The sequence below is a fragment of the Macaca mulatta genome, chromosome 5, assembly GCF_049350105.2.
Source record: "Macaca mulatta isolate MMU2019108-1 chromosome 5, T2T-MMU8v2.0, whole genome shotgun sequence".
Classification (NCBI taxonomy): Eukaryota; Metazoa; Chordata; class Mammalia; order Primates; family Cercopithecidae; genus Macaca; species Macaca mulatta.
Window position 1 is genome coordinate 37258573 of NC_133410.1, and position 23825 is coordinate 37282397.

General features: G+C 42.2%; 1 protein-coding gene across 27 annotated transcripts in view; it reads left to right on the forward strand.

The window, feature by feature from the left end:
* The window catches only part of TBC1D1 (TBC1 domain family member 1), a 249960-nt gene that overhangs the window by 142774 nt on the left and 83361 nt on the right, over nt 1-23825 (forward strand). For 12 of the 27 annotated variants that reach the window (XR_013417136.1, XM_028847986.2, XM_078001547.1 and 9 more), the window contains 7 exons: nt 2636-2746; nt 11447-11575; nt 12901-12987; nt 16726-17006; nt 19021-19182; nt 20172-20291; nt 21266-21405. Coding sequence is in view for 26 of the 27 variants with exons in the window: in XM_028847986.2 (XP_028703819.2) it covers nt 2636-2746; nt 11447-11575; nt 12901-12987; nt 16726-17006; nt 19021-19182; nt 20172-20291; nt 21266-21405 (1030 nt within the window). In the remaining variant the exon portion in view is untranslated. 27 annotated transcript variants of the gene reach the window in all.

A 23825-nucleotide genomic window follows, 5' to 3' on the forward strand; every position in this document is an offset into this window, starting at 1 on the left:
TGTATAACACCATAAACGTTTATTTCTCTGCTTTAGTGACTTCTCTATGATGTTTAACAAGTTCCATGATGCAGTCTCTGGTTCTTAATCAGTTTTTAATGAAAAACAACTGTGGTAGTATACTGTTCCTAGTTGTGGTCTAATTTCCTTCCTATTTGAATAGTTTTTTAAAGTGTATTTTGAGGGGAAAAATACGTTAATACTCCTCCTCTACTATACGATTAGCTTTTTAAAATATTTTGAAATAGATGATGATGAAGAATTTCTCCAAGCACAATATACATTTTCTTGTGGGGAGAGCTGGAAGGTTTAATTAAAGACACAGGAGAAGAAAGAGTGGGCCAACCATCAGGTGCCTGTACCTGCTCAGAGGCCTCTCGTAATTCCTGTTCGCTTCCCTGGACCTTTTTTTTTTTTTAATAGACTTAATTTTTTTTTAGAGTAGTTTTAGGTTTACAGGAAAATTGGGTGAAAAGTACAGAGTTTCCATATTAGCTTTCACTGTCCCCCACCCCACAGTTTCTCCGATTTTTAACATATCTTGCATTACTGAGGGTTCATTCATTATAATTGATGAGCCAATATTTGTACATTAATATTAACTAAAGTTCATGGCTTACATTTGGGTTCACTGTTGGTGTTCTATATTCTGTGGGTTGCGACAGATGCTTAATGTCATGTGCCCATCATTATGGTATCATACAGAATAGTTTCACTGCCCTAAAAATCCCCATGCTCTGCCTGTTCTCCCACCTCCTCCCTAATCCTTGATCATTTTGCTCTCTCTATAGTTTTGCCTTTTCCAGCGTGTTATGTGGTTGGAATCACACAGTAGCCTTTTCAGACTGGCTATTTTTGCTTAGCAATATGCACTTAAGGTTCTTCCATGTCTCTTTATGGCTTGATAGCTCATTTCTCATTGCTGAATAATATTGTGTTTTATGGATGCACTACAGTTTCTTTACATTTGCCAATTGATGCCCATCTTAGTTGCTTCCAAGTTTTGATAATTGTGAATAAAGATGCTGTAAACATGAGATCGTAGGTTTTTGTGTGAATATAAGTTTTCAGCTCATTTGGGTAAACACCAAGGAGTGCAGTTGCTGGGTCATGTGGTCAGAATGTGTTTAGTTTTACAAGAAACTGCCGGCCTGTTTTCCAAAGTGGCTGTACTGTTTTGCATCCCCACCAACCATAAATGGGAGTTCTTGTTGTTTTGTGGACATTTGGACTTAGTGTGTCCATAACTCTTTGATCTAGCAGTGTTAAGTTGGGATTGTGGCATTACTGCCACTTTCCTTTTTGAGAATCTAATGCTCAGTTTCTCTAGAGAAATCCACTTGTTGCATGTAACTTGTAAAATTTTATAATATTGAGGTTCATGCCCTGGAGTCCAGGTTGAGAGTGTCTGCTTTAGCCTCTAAAATATTTAATATCTCAGTCCGAAATCTGAAAGAACAGGAAGTCCTCGATGGAAACAAACCCTTCTAATCATTAACTATCTTTTCCTTACATGACAAGAACAACTTACCTTTTATCTTGTTCATTAAGAAAGGACTGGGTTTCTTTAAGAAAGGACTGTCAGAAAGTCTGAGTTAGACGTGCAGGGTAAAGTCGCTTTCTTAGTTAGCTGGGGAAGAAGTGACCAAGAGTGGTGTTGACCCAGACTCAGATCCTTGTGTAGTCGATCCATTTATGTCACTGAATTTGTTTTAAAGAACAGGCTGGAAGTTTGGAGTAGGGAGAGAGGAGGAACGGGCAATGGATATTTGTCAATATAAAAAAAGATGTATTTTCAAAACTTACAGACTAAAAACTTTGTGTATCCCAAAGCAATTCATTTTACTTTGTTTATATACAGATAAAATAATACATTAAATTAGGTAGACTTTAAAAAAATGCACTCTGGCATTTCAAATCCAAGGCATTTGGGGGCAGGAGGAGACCGTGGAGTTTCCTCTGCGCACCATCCTCACTTCAGCAGCCAGGGAAGCTAGGATTAAGGGGCGTGGCTTCCGTCTCACTTCTAGGCAGCAACCAGAACCTACATGTCCTGACTTTGGTCCAGTGTGCGGTGCCACGACCCTGTCTAAAAGTTAAAAGGTATAGAGAGAATTTTTTTTAAAGAAAGAAGAAAGAAATGTAGTACACGCCATGAAATCTTGTATGGAAGGACGTGCCCCATGGAGATTCCACAGAGTGCTTCGCGGTGAACACATTTAGCATAGGAAATTATGACATTGAATCCCGTTGCTGTTTTCCTTGCCCATTCCCTAAGGGTTTGTCAATGTTTGGTCATTATGGTCCCTGACCTCTGGGTATTTACATGGATTTTGTGTTTTTCCTCATGTTTTAAAAACTATTTATTTGTTAAACATTTTGACTCTGTCTCTATCTGATATTAAGGATTCATTTTAGATAGGAGGACAGCAGAGATCACAAGCTGAATCTGACCGTCTGGCTCCACTGTTCCTTTTTAAAAATTACCTCTACTTTTAGGACCATTGGTGCCCCCTAGTGAGATAACTGAGTAAAAGCACTAGTTTAGTGAATGGAAGCTGTTAGCGTTTAAAAAGAGACGGCTTAGCAATGTTGTTGACCATTAAAAATCCTGTTTCTGATTTTTGTTTTCAAGAAATTGAGACCAAGAAATGAACAGCGAGAGAATGAATTGATTATTTCTTTTCTGAGATGTTTATATGAAGAGAAACAGAAAGAACACATCCATATTGGGGAGATGAAGCAGGTATGGCATTTTTGTCTCTTGTAATTGTTGCCAAGTCTCTGTGTAGACAACGTTTTGAGGATTTTCTGAAACTCTGATACCTCTTTTTCTCTCTCTGTTTTATTTTCCTTTGTTGCACATAGAGGGGAGATTTGGGGGTGTTAGATTATGCATGCTTGAGAAGATAGGAAAAGTTTCTGTCTGCACCATAGCAGAGTTGGAACAGCTGCTCTAATAAGAGGACTGGCTTAGAGCAGCAAGAATTGAGTGTAAGAGTGGATGCCACCAAGATGAGCTGCTTGGCTTGCAGGGAGCTGGTCTGTCACCTCGCCTTTCTTCTCTGTAAACCTGGACAGACATTGCATGGCTGCCTTTGGAATTACAAAAAGTACCTGAACATCCTTTGTGATACAAATGCTAGGTCACAAATCAGATACAATGTTAGCAAGCCTGACTTATGTGCTCTTCAGGTTAGAACTTGGATTAATTCCATTTTGCATGATGAAAATACAGAGTCTCCCTCCCCTCCACTGTCTACAGCATTATTTAACTTTTCTCTTTGTGGGGTCTCAAGGTAGAAGCTGAGGCTCTCTGCAGATCTCTCCCTTGGAAGATCTTCCCGTTTGGGAGTCCCTATGTTATGTGGTACCGCAGACCATTTCCTTTGTCTTTTGGACTCCGTGTGAGTCCATTCGTAACGAACCATTAATAGCTTCAAAACATACACGTTTTATGTTTGCTAAAGTTACGTGTTGGCCAAAAATCTAGGGAAAAATCAGTGAAGGATGTACAAGTTTCTCAGTTTCCCAAAAGTGTGTCCCCTTTTCTTTTTGAACACTCCCCGCATGCGTGTGCCAAAGACTTCTGTGCTCAGCGGTGTGCCCTGTCCCATCGCAGCCTTTGCGTCTGGACCCTAAACCAAGTGTACAGTTTTCATGGGGTGTACACTTAGCAAATCTCCTCATTAGGTTTCTACCTTCCGATGGCTTAGGCAAATGCATGCCTTCCCTGAACCCTTGGGCTGGTGTACAGTGTCAGCCATGGTTTCTAATCTCATTGGCCAGCCATGGGGTCCTTTAGCAGTGACTCTAACATGAGTATATGACCTGTTTTTTTTTTTTTTATTTTTGACTTTTGGTCTTGATTTGTAGCCATTCCTCCCTTCTCAGCCTGTACCCTTAAGATGGCATTCAAGTTCTGTGTGTCTCCTGTTCACTTTTGGATGGACCACACAATCTAAGTTTTCAGTTAATTCTCGAGTTCATTTTTCGCCTATTTCTTTTCTCTTTTCCACTCCCTTTTCCCCCTCTTGTGCCACTGATTTTTTTCCCTGTTCCGACTATCTTTTATCTGAGTCAGTCTGACGTGTTCCAACAGAAAATTGATAATTTTGGAGTAATTTATAACTGCTAGAAAGGGGAATGAAGCATTTACGGTGGATGGAAAGTCTTCTTTTACTAAACATTTTGAGCATTTGTGGTGAATGGAAAGTTTTGACCTAACTGCAGACTCATTTTTATGGACCAGGATATTTTTATGGTTTGAGCATAGATCATCCAATAGAGAAATGTGTTTAATGTTCCCCGCCCCCCCGCCAAAGTATAAGAGTTCAGTGTAGAAGCCTTACAAGCAGAACTGGCGTCTGTGCAACACTTTTACTAGGGGTTTCTAAACATCATGACCCAGAAGGCTCATGTCTTCATCTATAAAGAAGCTGCCCTAATCCCCTGATGAGGCTGGTGTACTCCAGGCTGGACATTCTCATGGGCTCTGAGGAGTGGGCTTCTCAGAGCAGCAGCTGCTTTATAGACCTGTTAGGCACAGCTTTGAGGTTCACTGATAGATTCTTTGCATGTTTTCTGCTATCAGTTTAGCCACATGGATTTCATTACCTTCTTGTTGGACCTAAAAATTTCTAAAGCTTTTGTAAATGTGGGAAGATGTGACCTAGACCGTGGTAGGATCATGACTTTGACAAAGAACTTCTCTGGCCACAGGACTTCAAAAGTGGACAGAGGACAGCGAGCACTCCTCTCCGTGCTCAGGGTTGGCAGGGAGGCCATATGTGCTTTTCAAAGACCAAAAGAATAGTGCTGGGTAACTGTCAGAGGAGTTGTGAAAGAGAAAAAACCCTGAATGAGTCTTTTGATCTTACAGAACAGGGTTCAGTTTGGGCAAGACTTATACATTAAGTTAGAGGCTGTCACATTTTAGTCAGTGGACTTGTCGTTTCCACCTGTATTCACAGAGGTGGTACAAAAATTAGTATGAAATCAGCTGTCACTTACTGAATGTTTACCAAGTGCCAGATACAGTTCTCATTCCTTATGTAAATTACTCCATTCATTCTACAGGATTTTTGAGGTAGGTGGTAAAATACCCATTTTATAGATGAGGAAGTGGGGAAGAGCAGTCAAGCAGTTAGCTAGTGAGTAGTGGAGTCACTGTGTCTGACATCTAAGTACTTTATCTTAATTATTATTTTTTTTTTTTAAGGAGCTTAACAAAATTTGATGCTATATAACTACTTACTGATTTCCTTGGGTCTGTTTTCTAGCAGATAAGATTTTCTTTCTTTTTTTTGTGACATTTTATTATGAAACATTTCAAACATATAGAGAAGTTGAAAGAATTATACTATGAGCACTCATAAACCCACCATCCAGATTTTACAGTTTTAAACATTTTGTTAATTTGGTTTATCATATATCTATTAGTCCACCTTATTTTTCCATGCCTTTCAAATTAAGTGATATCAATACCCTTCATCCCTAAACACTTTAGCATGCATTTCATTAACTAGAATTTAGTGTTTGTTTCCAATTTGGGGGAGATGAAATTTACATATGGTAGGTTATGCAAATCTTAAGTGTACTGTTTGTTGAGTTTTGATGACTGCTACTACATTCAGGTAGCTCAAACCACTATCAAGATATAGAATATTTTCATCCTGCCGCGCACGGTGGCTCATGCCTGTGATCCCAGCACTTTGGGAGACCGAGCCGGGCGGATCAGGAGGTCAGGAGATCGAGACCATCCTGGCTTAACACGGTGAAACCCCATCTCCACTAAAAATACAAAAATTAGCCAGGCGTGGTGGCGGGCGCCTGTAGTCCCAGCTACTCGGGAGGCTAAGGCAGGAGAATGGCGTGAACCCGGGGAGCGGAGGTTGCAGTGAACCAAGATTGCACCACTGCACTCCAGCCTGGGTGACAGAGACTCTGTCTCAAAAAAAAAAAAAAAAAAAAAAATTTTTTTCATCCTACCAGAAAGTAGCCCTATATTCCTCTTCTAGTCAGCCCTTACTACCCCTTCCCCCAGGTAACCACTGTTTTGATTTTTTTTCACCTTAGATTAGTTTTGCCAGTTCTAGAATTTCTTATAAATGGCATGATACTCTTGAGTTCTGGCTCCTTCCGCTTAGCATAACATTTCTGAGACTCATCAGAAACATTATGCTACATTGTTACATGGATCAGTTGCTTGTATCAGTAGTTTGTTCCTTTTTGTTCTGTGGTATTAATGTCAAGAGTTTCTTTCTCCATTCTCCTTCTGAGCTGCTTGATTATGAATAAGGCTGCTGGTAGATACATTGTGCCAGCCTGGGATGGTGGGTTCTGAACTGAGAATTTCAGTGTAGCATCAGGATTTAAAACTTGAATCCGAACTTTCATGCCTAGAGTTCACCCAGCTGTCGAAGGATGTGCAATATGATGACTGCGATTGAATTCACTGTGGAGCCTCCAAATTAGAAATTGCCGGGCGCGGTGGCTCACGCCTGTAATCCCAGCACTTTGGGAGGCCGAGACGGGCGGATCACGAGGTCAGGAGATTGAGACCATCCTGGCTAACACAGTGAAACCCCGTCTCTACTAAAAAATACAAAAAACTAGCCGGGCGAGGTGGCGGGCGCCTGTAGTCCCAACTACTTGGGAGGCTGAGGCAGGAGAATGGCGTGAACCCGGGAGGCGGAGCTTGCAGTGAGCTGAGATCCGGCCACTGCACTCCAGCCCGGGCGGCAGAGACTCCGTCTCAAAAAAAAAAAAAAAAAAAGAAATTATTGTCTACAAGGGCCAGGCACAGTGGCTCACGCCTATAATCCCAGCACTTTGCGAGGCTGAGATGGGAGGATTGCTTGAGGCCAAGAGTTTGAGACCAGCATGGTCAATATAGCGATACCCCATCTGTTTTTTGTTTTTTTTTTTTTTAAAGAAATTACTCTTAAGAACCAGCATAATCTTCCAAGGAGAAACTTCTAGATACTTATTTTAAGATAAATAAGGAACAAGTTATATTCTAAATGTGAATTATTTTTTAAATGCAATTTTTTAAACAAACTTTATTTGAATTATGGCAATAGACATGGAAAACAATCTTTTTTGATAGTAGGGGACAGCAGAAGACATTGAATTAAGTACATAGAGATTCTTCAGGCCTGCTTTAAAAACACAAGCATACAAATGCACTTCTGTCTCTTAGGATCTACTAACTGATGCTGCTTGCTTTAGTCTTTTAGCTAATATTTCTTTTCTTTTTTCTTTCTTTCTTTCTTTCTTTCTTTCTTTCTTTCTTTCTTTCTTTCTTTCTGTCTGTCTGTCTGTCTGTCTGTCTTTCTGTCTTTCTGTCTTTCTGTCTTTCTTTTTGACAGAGTCTTGCTCTGTTGCCAGGCTGGAGTGCAGTGGCACAATCTTGGCTCACTGCAACCTCCGCCTCCCGGATTCAAGCGATTCTCCTGCCTCAGCCTCCTGAGTAGTTGGGACTACAGGCATGGGCCACCACGCCCAGCTAATTTTTGTATATTTAGTAGAGACGGGGTTTCACCGTGTTGGCTGGGATGTTCTCTGTCTCTTGACCTCGTGATCTGCCTGCCTTGGCCTCCCAAAGTGCTGGGATTACAGGTGTGAGCCACTGCGCTCGGCCAATATTTTCTTTATATGTCAAAACAATTCAGTTTGCTTCACTTTTATGAAAGGTTTATTATGAGTTTGAAAGCAATTCTCCCTTTTCTTAACTTTGTAACTGGTGTTGAGTAGAAGGCAGGTCCCTGGGGGCCCTTTGTGCGTAATTCCCTTTACTCTGGAGGCTGCCTCGAGCCTGGACAGGCCCTTACACTTGGTCAGTGATTGCACAGAACCAGTTGCAACAGGTAAGGCGCCTCCCTGTGGCGCATAGCATTTCGCAGGCACTTGGTCACTATTTGCTGAGTGAGTCTGTTACCTTAGGTGTGTATTTCCCGTGGACCTGCCAGGGGATCATTGCTCATTCACTCATTTTGAACAAGCCAATATTACATGTCCAGGGTATGCTCTGTAGTGTGAAACACAAAGGTAAATGATAGTTTCCCTTCTCAAAGGAATTTCTAAGCTAGTAGCCATTCTTTTGATGCATATTCTCATTCTCATAGAATTAAAATTATGGATAATTGGACAAAGCTGAATGTCACTCTAATCAGAATCCATTCTTTTTCTTTCATGCCTTGAAAAATATGTAGCATTCATTAGTGAATTAGGATTTCATTATTCAAAGAAGACATTAAGGTCTTCGAACAGCAGATTACTGAATAAAATAATGCCTAATAGCAATAGAATGAGGGGAAGACATAGTTAAGGAACATTTTATGCCCATTAGACTGGCAGAAATTTAAAAAATGTGACAATACCTTATAAAGGTGAACTTTCCTATACTGATACTGAGAATATGAATTGGTACCATTCAGGGGAGAGAAGCTTGATAGTATCTGGTGTAGCTGAAGAGGCACAGTCCCTGTGACCCAGTGAGGACATTCCTCATTATTTCCCTTGCCAAACATTTCACGTGAGTCTGTAAGGAGCTCTGTACAAGATAGGTCACTGCAGCCTCCTTTGTAAAAGCAAGAAAAAAAAAGCAAATAAGTGTTTAACAATAGGAACATGGATAAATTAGGTTATACAGTGAAAATGTGCACTCTGGCTAAAGTGAGTGAATCAGAAAACATTTGTCAGCAGGAGTAAATCTCAAAAATAGTATTGCAAGAAGGAAGCTAATTTACAGAAGGATGTATGCAGTATGACACCTTTCATTTAGTTTCAACTACATATCTTTTATGGACACATACATACATATAAAAGTAGAAAACATGAATTGATAGGATAAACACCAAATATTTCTGCATATGGCCAGATGTGGGGAAGTAGTGGTGATTAAGCTTCAAAGATGTCTGTAGTGGTTCCCATTAAAAGTAGGAAGTAGGCTGGGCACAGTGGCTCACACCTGTAATTCCAGCACTTTGGGAGGCCAAGGCAGGTGGATCGCTTAAGGCCAGGAGTTGGAGACCATCCTGACCAACATGGCGAAACCGCATCTCTACAAAAAATACAAAAATTAGCCGGATGTGGTGGCGCACACCTGTAGTCCCAGCTACTCGGGAGGCTGAGGCATGAGAATTGCTTGAGCCCAGGTGGTGGAGGTTGCAGTGAGCCAAGATCGCACCACTGCACTCCAGCCTGGGCGACAGAGTGAGACTCCATCTCAAAAAAAAAAAAAAAAAAAAAAAAAAAAAAAAAAAAAGAGGCTCATAGAACAGGTAATAGTCATGATATCTGACGTTTTTTGAGTGTCTGGTTTACATTTTTGTTTTTATTTTTTGAGACAAATCTCACTCTGTCACACAGCCTGGAGTGTGGTGGTACGATGTCAGCTCACTGCAATCTCTGCCTCCCGGGTTCAAGTGATTCTCCTGTCTCAGCCTCCCAAGTAGCTGGGATTACAGGCATGCACCACCACACCTGGCCAATTTTTACATTTTTAATAGATACAGGGTTTCGCCATGTTGGCCAGACTGGTCTCAAACTCTTGACCTCAAATGATTCATCTGCCTCAGCCTCCCAAAGTTCTGGGATTACAGGCATCAGCCACTGTACCCCGCCTTGGTATATGTGTTTTGATTTGTATTCATTCATTTAAGCCTCATGACAGCTCCGCGAGGAAAGTTCACTATGCATCCTCAGGCTGCAGGTAGAGGGCCTGAAAGGGACAGGAGATAACAGTTTGGCCAAGACCACAGAGCCAGGGAATAGCAGAGGAACATTTCACCTGGGCATTGCACTCCAGAGCTGTGCTTCTCACTGTTCTCAACCCCTGGCAAACGCTCACTTGAACAAAGCCAGGTGGTGATACAAAGGTATTTATTTGTTATATTAGTCTCTACACTTTTCTGTGTGCTTGAAATATAACAACTGCAACAAATAATATGTCAGTATTTAGAGTAATGGGGGATTTGCTTGTGTGTGTGTGTGTGTGTGTGTGTTTTTGAGATGGAGTCTCACTCTGTCGCCCAGGCTGGAGCGCAGTGTCATGATCTCGGCTCACTGCAACCTCCACCTCCTGGGTTCAAGTGATTCTCCTGCCTTGGCCTCCTGAGTAACTGGGAATACAGGTGTGCGCCACTACGCCTGGCTATTTTTTGTATTTTTAGTAGAGACGGGGTTTCCCCGTGTTGGCCAGGCTGGTCTCAAACTCCTGACCTCAGGTGATCCACCCACCTTGGCCTCCCAAAGTGCTGGGTTACAGGCATGAGCCACTGCACCTGGCCGTTTGTTTTTCTAACAAAATTATTTTCTAACAGAAAGCAATCAGGTGAGAATCCACATAAGAAACAAATTCAGAGATATTTGTTGTATATTTTTAAAAAATGTACCTTCAACTGGGTGTGTTAGCTCACTCCTGTAATCCCAGCACTTTGGGAGGCCAAGGCAGGTAGATCACTTGAGCTCAGGAGTTTGAGATCAGCCTGGCCAATGTGGTGAAACCCCGTCTCTACAAAAAATAGAAAAAATTAGCTGCGCGTAGTCCCAGCTACTTTGGGGGCTGAGGTGGGAGGATTACTTGAACCTAGGAGGTCAAGACAGCAGTGAGCCATGATTGTGGCACTGCACTCCAGCCTGGGCAACAAAGTGAGACCCTGGCACCCTGTCTCAAAACAAAAACATAAACAAAAAAGCACGTCCTTGTAAATAAGTAACACTAAGACTTCATTTAGTACAACTCCATTGTATTTTTATTTTCATTTTCTATGGCCAGTAGTTAAGGGAGAGAAGCTTGGTTGCAGAGAATGAAAGGACGATGGGAAAATAAAAGTAGGAGAGAGGAAAATGCAAGAAAGCAGAGATCTGTAGAAAGGGACGAAGGGTTTGTATAGGCAGAGAAAATATGTTCTTTAATTGAGAAATTTCTGTTTCACCATCTGAAATGCCCTCAAAGGTAAGTTATTGCTTTATTTTGAAAAACTAATCATAGCTACCTTTGTCCAACACTGTGTTCAATGCTTTACACACTTTACCTGTTTTAGTCTCACAACACAGTGTTATGATTCGATCTTGCCATTGGTCTCACTTTGCTGAAGAGGAAGTTTGAGGCTCAGAGAGAGTAAGAAACTGGCAGAAGACCACAGTTAGGGAAGACAGATCTCTGATCCAGTTGCAGAGTCTGAGCAATAAACTGCTTCACCTGATTGGTTTCAAAGCACATTTCCTCATTTTACTTGGGGTAATCACAGCAGCTCTCTGAGGCAAAATTATTTCCTGGACTTGCAGCCATGTCACTAAGGAGCAGATGAGGTGAGATCACAGACAGAATCAGAATGATGGCCTGGTGCCAAAAAGATGTCCTAGAGATTCTTCATTCCTTTAAGAAGGAGAGGAGGAAGCGATAAGTGACTTAACTTTTCATTTTTCACTTTTTTAGACATCGCAGATTGCAGCAGAGAATATCGGAAGTGAATTACCACCCAGTGCCACTCGATTTAGGCTAGATCTGCTGAAAAACAAAGCAAAGAGATCTTTAACAGAGTCTTTAGAAAGTATTTTGTCCCGGGTAAGTAGCATAATTTCTCCCAATTTAAGTTAAATCACTTTTTAGGAGAGTGTTAGATTGAGTTATATGCTTTTATTCCATCAATGTTCATAAAGGTAAAAGTATAAAACCTTTTTTTTATGTTTTCTCAGGCTTAGAACAATATTATCTACATTTTAAATTGTTTTTAATTTGACCTAGGTTTAAAAGAATATGTATTCCTTACTCTTTTGTATTATATCCAATGGGATTTTTTTTACCTCCCCAAATAATATTTGTTGACCAGTCCCTATAAAGAGCATGCCTTAGATACACTGAGGTGTGGTTTCTGTTCTCCCTAGTATTACTGTGTATAACTTAAAAAGCAGTTACTGTCAGCTGCTGGTGTTAGGTTTCTAAAAGGCTATATAGTAGGGGTCAGCAAACATGCCCATTGGCCACATTCCACCCACCTCTACTTTTGTAAAGTTTTATCAAAACACTGCCACATCCATTCATTTATCTGTTATCTAAGGCTTTTGTTTTGCAGACTTCAACAGTTGCCACAGACACTATATGCCTCACAAAGCATAAGACACTTACTATCTGTCCCTTTACAGAAAACGTTTACCAAATACAGCTCTATAGAAAAAACAAAGTACACACGTACATCAATCTGGGAGTTCTTTAAGAAATTACACCTCCCTCCCATGAGTGTAAATAGCCTTGATGGCACGTCTGAGAAATCAAATCTGATTTTCCCTCAGAGTTTCACGCCTTTCTGGAGTATGCAGTATCTTCTTATAGTTCTTCTTGATTTTATCGCACACTTCTTTTGAAACATCTGATTTTTATTATTTTTTTAATTAAGGAAAGTTAAATTTTATTTTCTTTGAAGAGGTTTCTGAGAATTTTGTAGTATCTTCTGAGATCATGAAAAACAGTTGATTTACAAAACCAGAATTGGGAGGGGCTGCATTTGAGAGCTCTCAAAGGGATAGAGTGCTGTCTGAGTGACAAGCTGCTGGCCATTATGATGACTTGTGACCCAGGGGAGGGAGTTGCTGAGTGGGCTTGCTTGAGCGCTTGATTTTCCTTATAGACGAATTGTCTTGTCTTCCTGCCTGTCACCCCTGCCAAATTACTCAGCCGCCAGGTGTTTTGGAACGTTTAGGTTAGTGTCTTTTTTTTTTTTTTTTTTTTAAATGATGGAAATGTTGATTATTTTAATGTACATATATCCTTAGTAGCATTTCTCAGTAGATATATTTTTTTCCTCAGCTTATTTAAATGGACCAATCTGCTTCTAGCTGATGCCTTTGCAAAAGCCTCCAGGGTCATAACTCGACTGCCTTTTCTTTATATAGGGTAATAAAGCCAGAGGCCTGCAGGAACACTCCAGCAGTGTGGATCTGGATAGCTCCCTGTCTAGTACATTAAGTAACACCAGCAAAGTAAGCACATTTCTCTTTATATGACACCCTGAAGAAACCAACAAATCGGTCTTGCTCATCTCCTGTCTACATGCCTCCAATCATTTGCTGCTTCCAAATTTCTTGGCACAGGTGGATGACTGGTCATGCAGGTCTATCATAACATAAAAGTTTTACATGAAAGAGCAGATGGGGCCAGGCGCAGTGGCTCATGCCTGTAATCCCAACACTCTCAGAGGCCGAGGTGGGCAGATCATGAGGTCAGAAGATCGAGATCATCCTTGCTAACACGGTGAAACCCCGTCTCTACTAAAAATACAAAAAATTAGCGCCTATAGTCCCAGCTACTAGGGAGGCTGAGGCAGGAGAATGGCGTGAACTCGGGAGGCGGAGCTTGCAGTGAGTCGAGATCGAGCCACTGCTCTCCAGCCTGGGCGACAGGGCGAGACTCCGTCTCAAAAAGAAAAATAAAATTTAAAAAAAAAGCAGATGGTCATTCCATAAACAAAGAAACAAGATCACAATTTGAGACAAGTAAGATCTAATTTGTCACAATACAATCAATGGATTTCTTTCTCAAGTAGATTTTCCTATTAAAAAATAATTAATATTGGGAAAACTTCAAAAAGTGGATTTGTGAATTTAGAGGAGTATACAACTTAAATTTTTCTTGTTTAAAAACATTTTTATTTTGGATTTAGGGGTACATGTGCATGTTGATTACATGGGTATATTGCATACTGGTGGGGACTGGGCTTCTAGTGTACCCCTTTATCCAAGTAGTGAACATTGTACCCAATAGTTAATTTTTCAACTTCCACACCCCCTTTCATTCTCCCCCACTTTTGGGGAAATTAAATTTCTGAAACTTTATCCTGTAGCTGGCTCTATGATTATAATGAACCATTACTGTTTTATTTAAATAAGCAAGTATCTATGTCCTTCTTTTAATAACTTGCTTTCCAGACATTTAATCATATTTAAACCTGGCCAGTTCAACGTTATAACTGCTGAAAAGCAGGTTTGGGTCTTGTGCTGGGGGGCCAGCTTTCCCTTCTGCTACCAGAGGACTCTCTTTTGCAGTAGTGAGGGAGGGAGTGTTTGCGGAGTCCAGCTCCTTACCACAGGCAGGGTTTACAGTCCTCTGCCATCCCTCCTAGACACATGGCTTTCAGAATTTTTCTAACCTACAGCAAGAAGCACATTTCACATTGTGGCGTAGTTCACAAACACACATACCTACACACACATACCTACACATTCACACACAAAATTAAAAGTTAACAAAACAATATTTACTGTGAACAACATATAATACAAACTGATATTTTGTTCCATTTTAAAAATGCTCATGGCAGACTACTCAGTTGTACCACCTACTAACGTGATAGAGGGCCCAGTTTGAGATACACTTCCTTAGATGAGTGCTTCTCAAATTTTAGGTGCCTTCATCATGGGGTTCTGGTTAAAGTGCAGATCCTGGTTCAGTAGGCACTGGAGGAGGCCTGAAATGGTGCATTTCCAACGAGCTCCAAGGCAATGCTGCTGCTCCTGGTCTGCAGACCCCCTCTGGGGAGTGAGGAGCTAGACAGCAGTCTTGTAAATGTGAGTTTCTAAGCTAAAATCCAGGGGAACATAGCGTCGTCCAGCCTCCGTCTAATACACACTGATCCCACCCTGCAATTCACTGCAAGTGTGGAAAACCTTTTGTCTATTTGTTGTATACAGACGAACCACACACAGCCCCTTTCATGTAGGCAGTTACCTAGGAGGTGAGAGATGACAGATGCACAAACAGCTGCAGCATCAAGCAGAGTGTGGTAGGAGCCCAGAAGTTACAAATAAGAGACATTGGTAATTTCAATGTCAGAAGAGCAAGGGGAGGGGAAGTTAGGTTTGGTCAGTGGAACCAGGAAAAAGGTGAGGGGTAAGGGGCCAGTGATGCTATTGGACTAAATCTTGGTGTAGGAATTGTGCCTATGGAAGTGAACAGAGAAGAAGGCATTCCAGACAGACCAGTGTCCATAGAGATACAATGAAGAAATTCATGTCACTCAGGTGGCTTTCCAGTAAGCCTTATTGCTTGCTTTTTATTTTTCTCCAAAATGCAGAAATAGTAATATATACATATTCATTCTTCAGTACTCGATAGTTGTGAAGATTCTTTTAAAAAGTTATAAAAGTCTATCTAAGATTTCAATTTCTAGAGTCATTCTAAGAGAGATGCTACTTTTCAGAAGCTGCTTGCGTGTATTGTGTATGTTTATGCGTACTTCTTTACATCTTTTATTCATCTTGAATTGAGAAACTGCTATAAAGATACTCTATTTTATGTAATTTGATCTGTTCTAATAAATTGGTCACCTACGAGATGCAAAGAAGCCAAATAGCCCTGAAATTTGACAAATGAAAATGGCCCTTTCAGTTGTCCAGTTAAGCTAAGGGTTAGCTCTTTGATCTAATTTGGAGGGATATTAATAAGAACTTAGATCAACAGGTTTGCATGATGAAGATTGTCTTCTGTGATGTGTTGTCTTAGACAGACTTTTAAATCCTTAAAAGAATCTTCACAGCCATTGAGTCCTGAAGAATGAGAAACTTGAGTTATGAAAGTAATCAACATTTCATAGTATGCTGATGTTTTTTATAAAATTAAATATATGTAACTTCTCCCTTTAATAAACAAATTTCATTTTTTTTCAAATTAAAACCCTCAATACCTGCTACCTAAAAGGCACTCAACTGTGTATCAAATGAACAGGTAGAATTCAGAGTCTCCAGTCCACTATTAGATATATTCATTCCTGTTTATTCATGTTGATTTATTTTTTCCCTTTCAACAATTTCAATAGGGGAAAGCTGCTACAATTCCTCTTTTTAAATATTTTAGATATATTAAAAATATACTGGCCACTAGCCACGTCCTGGGTGCAGTGCTAAACATCAGTTTGCTCGAGTGGTAGTAGTTCATTCCTTTGAAAAAGCATGCATCGTGAAGGCATACAACTTTAAAATGTTGTCATGATTCTCAGCAAATGTTTGAGCACTCCATAGATTGTTGCATACCTAATAAAACAATACCTTACGTTTGTATAACATTTTACAACCTAAAAAGTACTTTTGGTTGTATTATCTTGCTTTGTTCTTGAAACTCCGATAAATTTTTACTATACCCTCTTACAGATGAAGAAATTGAGGTGCAGAAAGAATTTATTTCCCCTGAATTGCAGCAATAAGTGCCTACAGAGTGATTTTCCATATTCTAAGAATATTGATACAGTTCTTAATCTCAGATTATGAAGTTGAATCTCAACAGTAGATCAGATTCGGAGAGAGCTTTAAAATGTGGGTTTAACATGAGTGAACACATGTGGCAAAGATAAAGAACTTGGTTAAGCCGTGGAGACAAGTTGTCCAGCACTCACACTCCTTAGAAGCTGTAGGAAACAGTCCTGTTTTCTAGAGAGAGGGCACTATTCTTGGCGTTGCCCAGAACGTTACAGATTGTAGCTTATGTCTTCCACTCCTGCACTTGGCCAGTTTTCCCACTTCTCCAGCAAGCCAGCAGTGTGTCCTTGAGGAGCTGGCATTTATTTAATGGACCTTCATTTTCTTCTGCTTTTGGTGGTGGCCTCTAGATGGCATTATAATCAGAACACATACTCAGATACTGAAATGTTTGCCTGCACTGGAACTAGAGATTTATAAATCCCACAAATTCCCCATGGCGTGTCTGATCTGCTGTGTGTTTGCTGTCAGGAGCCATCTGTGTGTGAAAAGGAGGCCTTGCCCATCTCTGAGAGCTCCTTTAAGCTGCTCGGCTCCTCGGAGGACCTGTCCAGTGACTCGGAGAGTCATCTCCCAGAAGAGCCAGCTCCGCTGTCGCCCCAGCAGGCCTTCAGGAGGCGAGCAAATACCCTGAGTCACTTCCCCATGGAATGCCAGGAACCTCCACAACCTGCCCGGGGGTCCCCGGGGGTTTCGCAAAGGAAACTTATGAGGTATCACTCAGTGAGCACAGAGACGCCTCATGAACGAAAGTAAGATTTGTTTACATTTGTTGCATAAATAGCTGGGGCATATCTGTGACTAGCCGGGTATGTGCATCCCAGGTATGTTTACTGAGCGAGAGAAACGAGTAAGGCTTTACTCTTGGTTCAAAGAGATAAAACTGGAAGCAGTGACATGTTTGTTCGAGCTGCTGGTGTGTATACAAGCAATGGATACATGCATTGTCAGGAAGCAGGTGAAAGTGAGCAAAAATGTTACCTGACATGCGCAGTCATTACTCCTCAAACAAAGTAAGAGACATTGCTGGCTGTGGAACTTTGCTGCTGTGAGGAAGAGGGCAAGCAGATGAGTCTCCCCATCCGAAGCCCTGGAGCAGGGCTACAGCGGGAGGGAGAGGCGGTGACCCCTACAGGCAGAGCAGGAGAGGTATGCTGACCTTATGGGGTGACAGGGGTGCCTCGGCTTCTGGTCCTAGCTCTACTGTGAACTAATTGTGATGTGGACAAATTTGCTAAACTTCTCTGTATCACAAAATTGGAGTAGATGTTTTCTAAAATCTCTCACTGTAAGAATTCTAGATTCTTCTAACAAGATTTATTCGTTGTAACAGTTGGGTTTCAGTGACCAGTTAGAATCGTCTGGTTATGGAGAAGGGTACTCAGAAGTTCCCCCTGTTCCTTCCAAGTGTCCCTTAGTGATTCATTTGACTCTATGTGCCAGAGACTATGAATGGACACAGAGTGATCTTTAAAAACAACTTTAAGCAATTTAAAAAATCCCTCACCTAATATGAATCAGGGTCACACCTGTGTACAGCTGCTGCCTTCTTCTGACTGGCAGCCGCAGAAGTCCCAGGACCTGTGTGTTCATGTAGTTCATACATGAATCATTGAGAGTGTGCGTAGTACAGAAGTGTTTGGAATGTTCTGAGTAAAGAAGTGTGAGCATTAACAGCCCTGGACGATGGAGCAGAGCCTCCCAGCTTTGTTTTCTATCAGCCATTGGAAAGAATTCTTGGTTGTTTGGAATTCAGTGGGGTAGTGGTGATCCCAAAAGCAGGGGACACGTCAGAAGGTACTGCTTAATAAATACACGCTTTTAGAGACACGCATCATTGGGTTGTAGCCCTGTAAGTTTCTTGTGTTTAACACCCTGTCCACACACTACTTCTGTTCTGCCTCACCACTGCCTGCCTACTCCTCTGTTGTTGGCGTTTTCAGTGATCATGGAAACATTCCTGTCTGGAGAGTCCTAGTTCTCTTGTGAAGTCTGCTGTTTCTCAAAAGCCAGAGTTGGTAGGACTCAGTATCAGTACTTTTCCTTTCTCCGTGAAGAATGTGGCTTCATAATAGATGATGTTACACATCCGTAATGAGAGGGATGGGGAGATGCCTGTCTGTCTGCCTCGCTAGCATGGCCCATTCTGCTTTCTTTCCCTCTTGTGAACTCTTTTCTGATTTATCTGCAGGAAATAAGACATTGAAATTCAGGACAGGATATTGTTCATTTTAAAGGGAAATATATTTTTTTTAAGTTCAGATTTTTTTTTGCTTTTGTTTATACTTTAATTGAATTTTTTTTTTCTTGCCAGTTCCTGAAAAAGGAAATAGAGAAAGAAATACTATTGTTCCTGGGCGAAGTGGCTCACTCCTGTAATCCCAGACCTTTGGGAGGCTGAGGTGGGAGGTTGCTTGAGGCCAAGAGTTCAAGGTTACAGTCAGCTATGATCGTGCTACTGCACTCCAGCCTGGGTGACAGAGTGAGACCTATTTAAAAAAAAAAAAAAAAGTATTGCTGGGAGCATAAACACGTGGGAGATGGTCAAGAATGGCCATCGATATACTCTGTTTTTTAGTGAAAACTACCTTTGCCAGAGAGCGAGCAGAGATGAGGAAGAGGAGTGGAAGAAGTGCTCCACTCTGACAGTGTTACTGGAACAACGAGACAAAAGCAGTTGTGCTCCTTCCATCTGTTTGCTCCGTGTCCCTGTTGGCGCCCCCTCTCCTGCTAACCCCCCCCGTGCTTTCTCTGATTGCTGTTTAGTGTGGATCCTTCACCTGTGGGTGAGTCTAAGCACCGCCCAGGTCAGTCTTCAGCTCCTGCTCCTCCACCTCGTCTTAACCCCTCCGCCTCCTCGCCAAACTTTTTTAAGTACTTAAAACATAATTCCAGTGGAGAACAAAGTGGGAATGCTGTGCCAAAGAGGTGAGCTCACTCATGTGGCAAGTTTGGTGTTGTCTGTTTTCCTGGGGAGTTCACACTGATGAGGACGTGCTGAATGGGGGGAATGTCCATGCAGGAAGCAGAGCCACTGTGTGTGTGTTTGTGTGTATGTGTGTATGTGTGTCTGTCTGTGTCTTTGTTTATATTTGGTCTTATTTTCAGCTGTCATTTGAACCAAGTTAATTTTACTGTTGATTACTTTTCTTAAAATTATGAAAATAGATGTTAATGGCAAATTGGTTTGTGTTTGGGTTTTTGTTTTTGAGACAGGGTCTCACTCTGTTCCCCAGGCTGGAGTGCAGTGGCGTGATCTCGGCTCACTGCGGCTTCTGCCTCGTGGGTTCAAGCAGTTCTTCTGCCTCAGCCTCCCGAGGAGCTGGGACTACAGGCACATGCCACCATGCCCAGCTAGTATTTTTATTTTTTTTTGTAGAGATGGGGTTTCACCATGTGGACCAGGTTGGTCTTGACCTCCTGACCTCAAGTGATCCGCCTGCCTCAGTCTCCCAAAAGTGCTGGGATTACAGGTGTGAGCCACTGTACCCTGCTGCAAATTGTTTTTTATATGCTTATTTTCACATTTCCTTGCTCTAGTGGACACTTAACATGCATGTGTATACACACACATGCACACACACACAGATTAACATCTGTGTTTGATCATGTACACTGCCATTTGTGCTATATCAGAAACTTCCTGATTGATTTAGGAGAATTATTTTTCCCAGTTTGAAAGGAAGAGTCATTTGGAAAATGGATTGGTTTTCGTTTTTAAAAAATTATCCCATTCATTTAAAATCAAATTTTGTTGGTGAAAATGAAAGTTAAATCTCATTCGTGAACTACTTTTACTTTCTTATCTAGTTTACTTTTCTTAGCATTAGAACAAAAATGTTTATTTTGAAGCTTATATTTTATACTTTGTTTTTATGTTTCTTTATCCTAAACTCTTTTTTCAACCAAACTCTTAGCATCTCCTACCGTAATGCCCTGCGGAAAAAACTTCATTCTTCTTCCTCTGTGCCAAATTTTCTAAAATTTCTGGCTCCTGTAGATGAAAATAACACCTCTGACTTTATGAACACCAAAAGGTAGGGCTTAATTTAGATATATCAACCCTGGGTGTTATTAAGTGTTGAATATCATTAGATATACAAGGTGTTTTAACTACTGTTTTGTCATTTAAAAAATCATTTCAGCTAAATCTGTTGTATCTTCTTTCTTATACTTTTTTCTTACTGAATGTCATTTTAAAAAATGTGCAACCAACCTGTTCTTCAGTTTTGAGATTGAGGATTAGTTTATTTAAGTGTTATCTTAAGGAAAATCTTCGTCAAGTCTCTGAGACCAGTGTTTCTGGGTAGTGAGCATATGGCTGTTTCAAATCAGGATGTCTGATCTGTTCAGGACGTCTAATCTGTAAGTTGAGGGGATTGCTTAGTTACAGGTACACAACTTAGGTATAAATTAGAAGGGTCTTCTCAGGTTGTCCTGTGAATAGGAAAAAAATATGATTAGATTGTGTTTATATATTGATAACTATATTTTGTAGTTTAAAAAATATACACATTAAAACATCATCATCAATTGACTGCATAGTTATTGCCTTGCTGGTTCTGTGTAATTAAATTGCAACTTGTTTCATTTTTTGTGGGAATCCTTGGAGACATGGGCCTGTGCTGAGCAGATATTCCCATGTACAGAGGAGAGCAGAATGGGGCCCCTTGGCATTGCCCCTGCTTTTCCCCCTTTAGGCAGTTTCTCTTTTTCAAAGTGGCACCAAGAGAGGCCCAGTTGGAAGCTATGATCTGTGGAACATGTTTCTTAGTCTCTGTTACAATCGAAATCATTTAAGGGCATGTAATCGTTCTCTTTTTATGAAAAGAATTCTGTAAGAAAGCCGTTCTTTAGGAATGATGACCCACCGTGAGCTTGATATAACTTCTGTGATTGTTTATACAAAGATAGTTGATAATTTAGTGCTTTGTTTAAAAAAACTGTTAAGCTAGCAAAATCTCGTGAATTCCTCCCCACTAGTCATAAATCAATCATCTTATAATTTTAGGGACTTTGAATCCAAAGCAAACCATCTTGGTGATTCTGGTGGGACCCCTGTGAAGACCCGGAGGCACTCCTGGAGGCAGCAGATATTCCTCCGAGTAGCCACCCCCCAGAAGGCGTGCGATGCTTCCAGCAGATACGAAGGTAAGGCCCCTACCTGAAATGAAACTTCAAAAAGAGCAGCAAACATCCAGCTGACAGAGGACCCTGGGAGCCCCATCATATTGGTAAGAAAGCAGGGCGCTGTCCTCTTCAGTATTGGCAGGTCTGAGGCAGTCACAAAGGTAACTAGGGAGGGAGTTTAGAGGTTACCCTACACTTCTTAGGGAAGGAATTTAGAGCTCATTTAGGGTAACCTTTCCATAAACGGGCGCAGAGCTCTGATGTTGAGAGTGGTCACAACGTTACCAGTGGTGAATCCGGACAGGTCTGCAGGAACCTCACTTCTGGCCTCCTAGGACATAAGGCAAAAGGAGAGACTGAGGCAGGTTTTAGAGCAGGAGTGAAAGTTTACTAAAAATATCAGAGCAGGAATGAAAGGACGTCAAGTACACTTGGAAGATGGTCAGGTGGGCAGCTTGAGAGATCAAGTGTGTGATTTGGTCTTTTGACCTGGGGTTTTATATGTTGGCATACTGCCGGGGTCTTGCGTTCCTTCTCCCCTGATTCCTCCCTTGAGGTGGGCTGTCCCCATGTGCAGTGGCCTGCTAGCACTCGGGGGTTGCGGGGGAGCATGCGCAGGGTGTTTACTGGAGTTGTAGGCGTGCTTACTTGAGGCTTTCTTCCCTGTCCAGTCTAGCATTCCTAGAGGAGCGCTATGCACCAGTTAAACTCCGCCATTTTGCCTCTTAATGCGCATGCTTGAGCCCACTCGCCCAGCTACCGAGATCTTACTGGGAAGCTGCTACTCACCAGTTTCAGGTGTTTTGTATCTACTGGGAGCCCGCCCCTCCCTGGTGCCGGCTGTGACCAGTTCTCACTTTAGAGAAACAGTTAACAAATGCTTGACCATCACCTGATGGTCCCCTGACATTGCTGGTGTGTATCTGGGAGGGGGCCTCTGCTGTCCTCCTGGTGTCTGACTAGCTACCCTGTAACCAAAGCGTGGACTTCGGAGTCTGCATTCAAATCCCAGCTTTTCCCCTTAGGAGCTGTGAACCAGAACAGGCTGTCTAAAGTTACCACCTATAACCTGGGATTAATTATGTCTGTTGCCACACTGATTGAGACAAGGCAGCATGCTATCATTACTGATACTTTTTTTTTTTTTTTTGGATGGAATCTTGCTGTGTCGCCCAGGCTGGAGTGCAGTGGCGGGATCTCGGCTCACTGCAAGCTTCGCCTCCCGGTTCACGCCATTCTCCTGCCTCAGCCTCCCGAGTAGCTGGGACTACAGGCGCCCGCCACCTCGCCCGGCTAATTTGTATTTTTAGTAGAGATGGGGTTTCACCGTGCTAGCCAGGACGGTCTCGATCTTCTGACCTCTGATCCACCCGCCTCGGCCTCCCAAAGTGTACATTTTTTTAAAGCATTCAAAATGCATAGTACTGGAAAGAAAATCAGGGATGCGAACATTTCCAGGGTAATGTCACCTCCCATGCTGTGGAGGTCCCTCTGGTGAGCCTGGCCCGTTGCCTCTCTTGCCTCAGCCCTTCCATGTGGAGGCACCATGGAGCTGCCACTCACCAGCACCTTTTTTTTTCCCTCAAGTGGTTTGTACCTGTAAAGTATTCCTGCCGTGGGTGGCCCCTCGGTGGACTTGCTGAGCCTGGCCCGTTGCCTCTCTTGCCTCAGCCCTTCCATGTGGAGGCACCATGGAGCTGCCACTCACCAGCACCTTTTTTTTTCCCTCAAGTGGTTTGTACCTGTAAAGTATTCCTGCCGTGGGTGGCCCCTCGGTGGACTTGCTGAGCCTGGCCAGGGTTTGATTTCTCTTGCTGCCAGCCTGAGCCGGATGGCTGCTTCTCGCTTCCCCTGCCCCGTGGAGAGGCCTGCTTGCTGCAGAGAAGGGCTCTTCTTCTCAGGTCCTGTAGCACCCTGTTAGAGGGTGTGGAGTGGGACAGTGGGAACCAGAGCCACCAGAGGGAGGCCCTGGAGGAGGAATGAAACTGATTCATGTCTGAAGCTGTAGAACAGGGGTGCCGGAACCCGAGTTTCAGTGTTTAATAAAGAGTACCTCCGTGCTGCAGTGGCCATACCTCACAGGGTGTGGTCACTTGGAAATTTCTGCTTGGAAATGCTTTGTGCAGTGGCCAGAATGTGTTAGGGGCCACGCATGACTGCTTGCTCCATCGCAGAACAGTTACAAGTTTCTAAACGAGCATTCATAGACTGAGCTGCATCCTGCCTCCCTGTCCTCTCATTCCTGACTTCTTCTCTGATCTGTGAAGCCACACAGAATGTGTTTGCGTCTGTTTCCTGCCCTTCAGATGATGGAGGACCATGGAAGCTGCTGCTCCTTTAGCTCTCTTCTCCAGGGGAATTGCCCTCGTCACTGTTGGGGAACCCCTGGTCCAAGTCCTGTCCTCCGAAGACCTCTGCCCCTCGTGGAGTCCTGAGTTGAA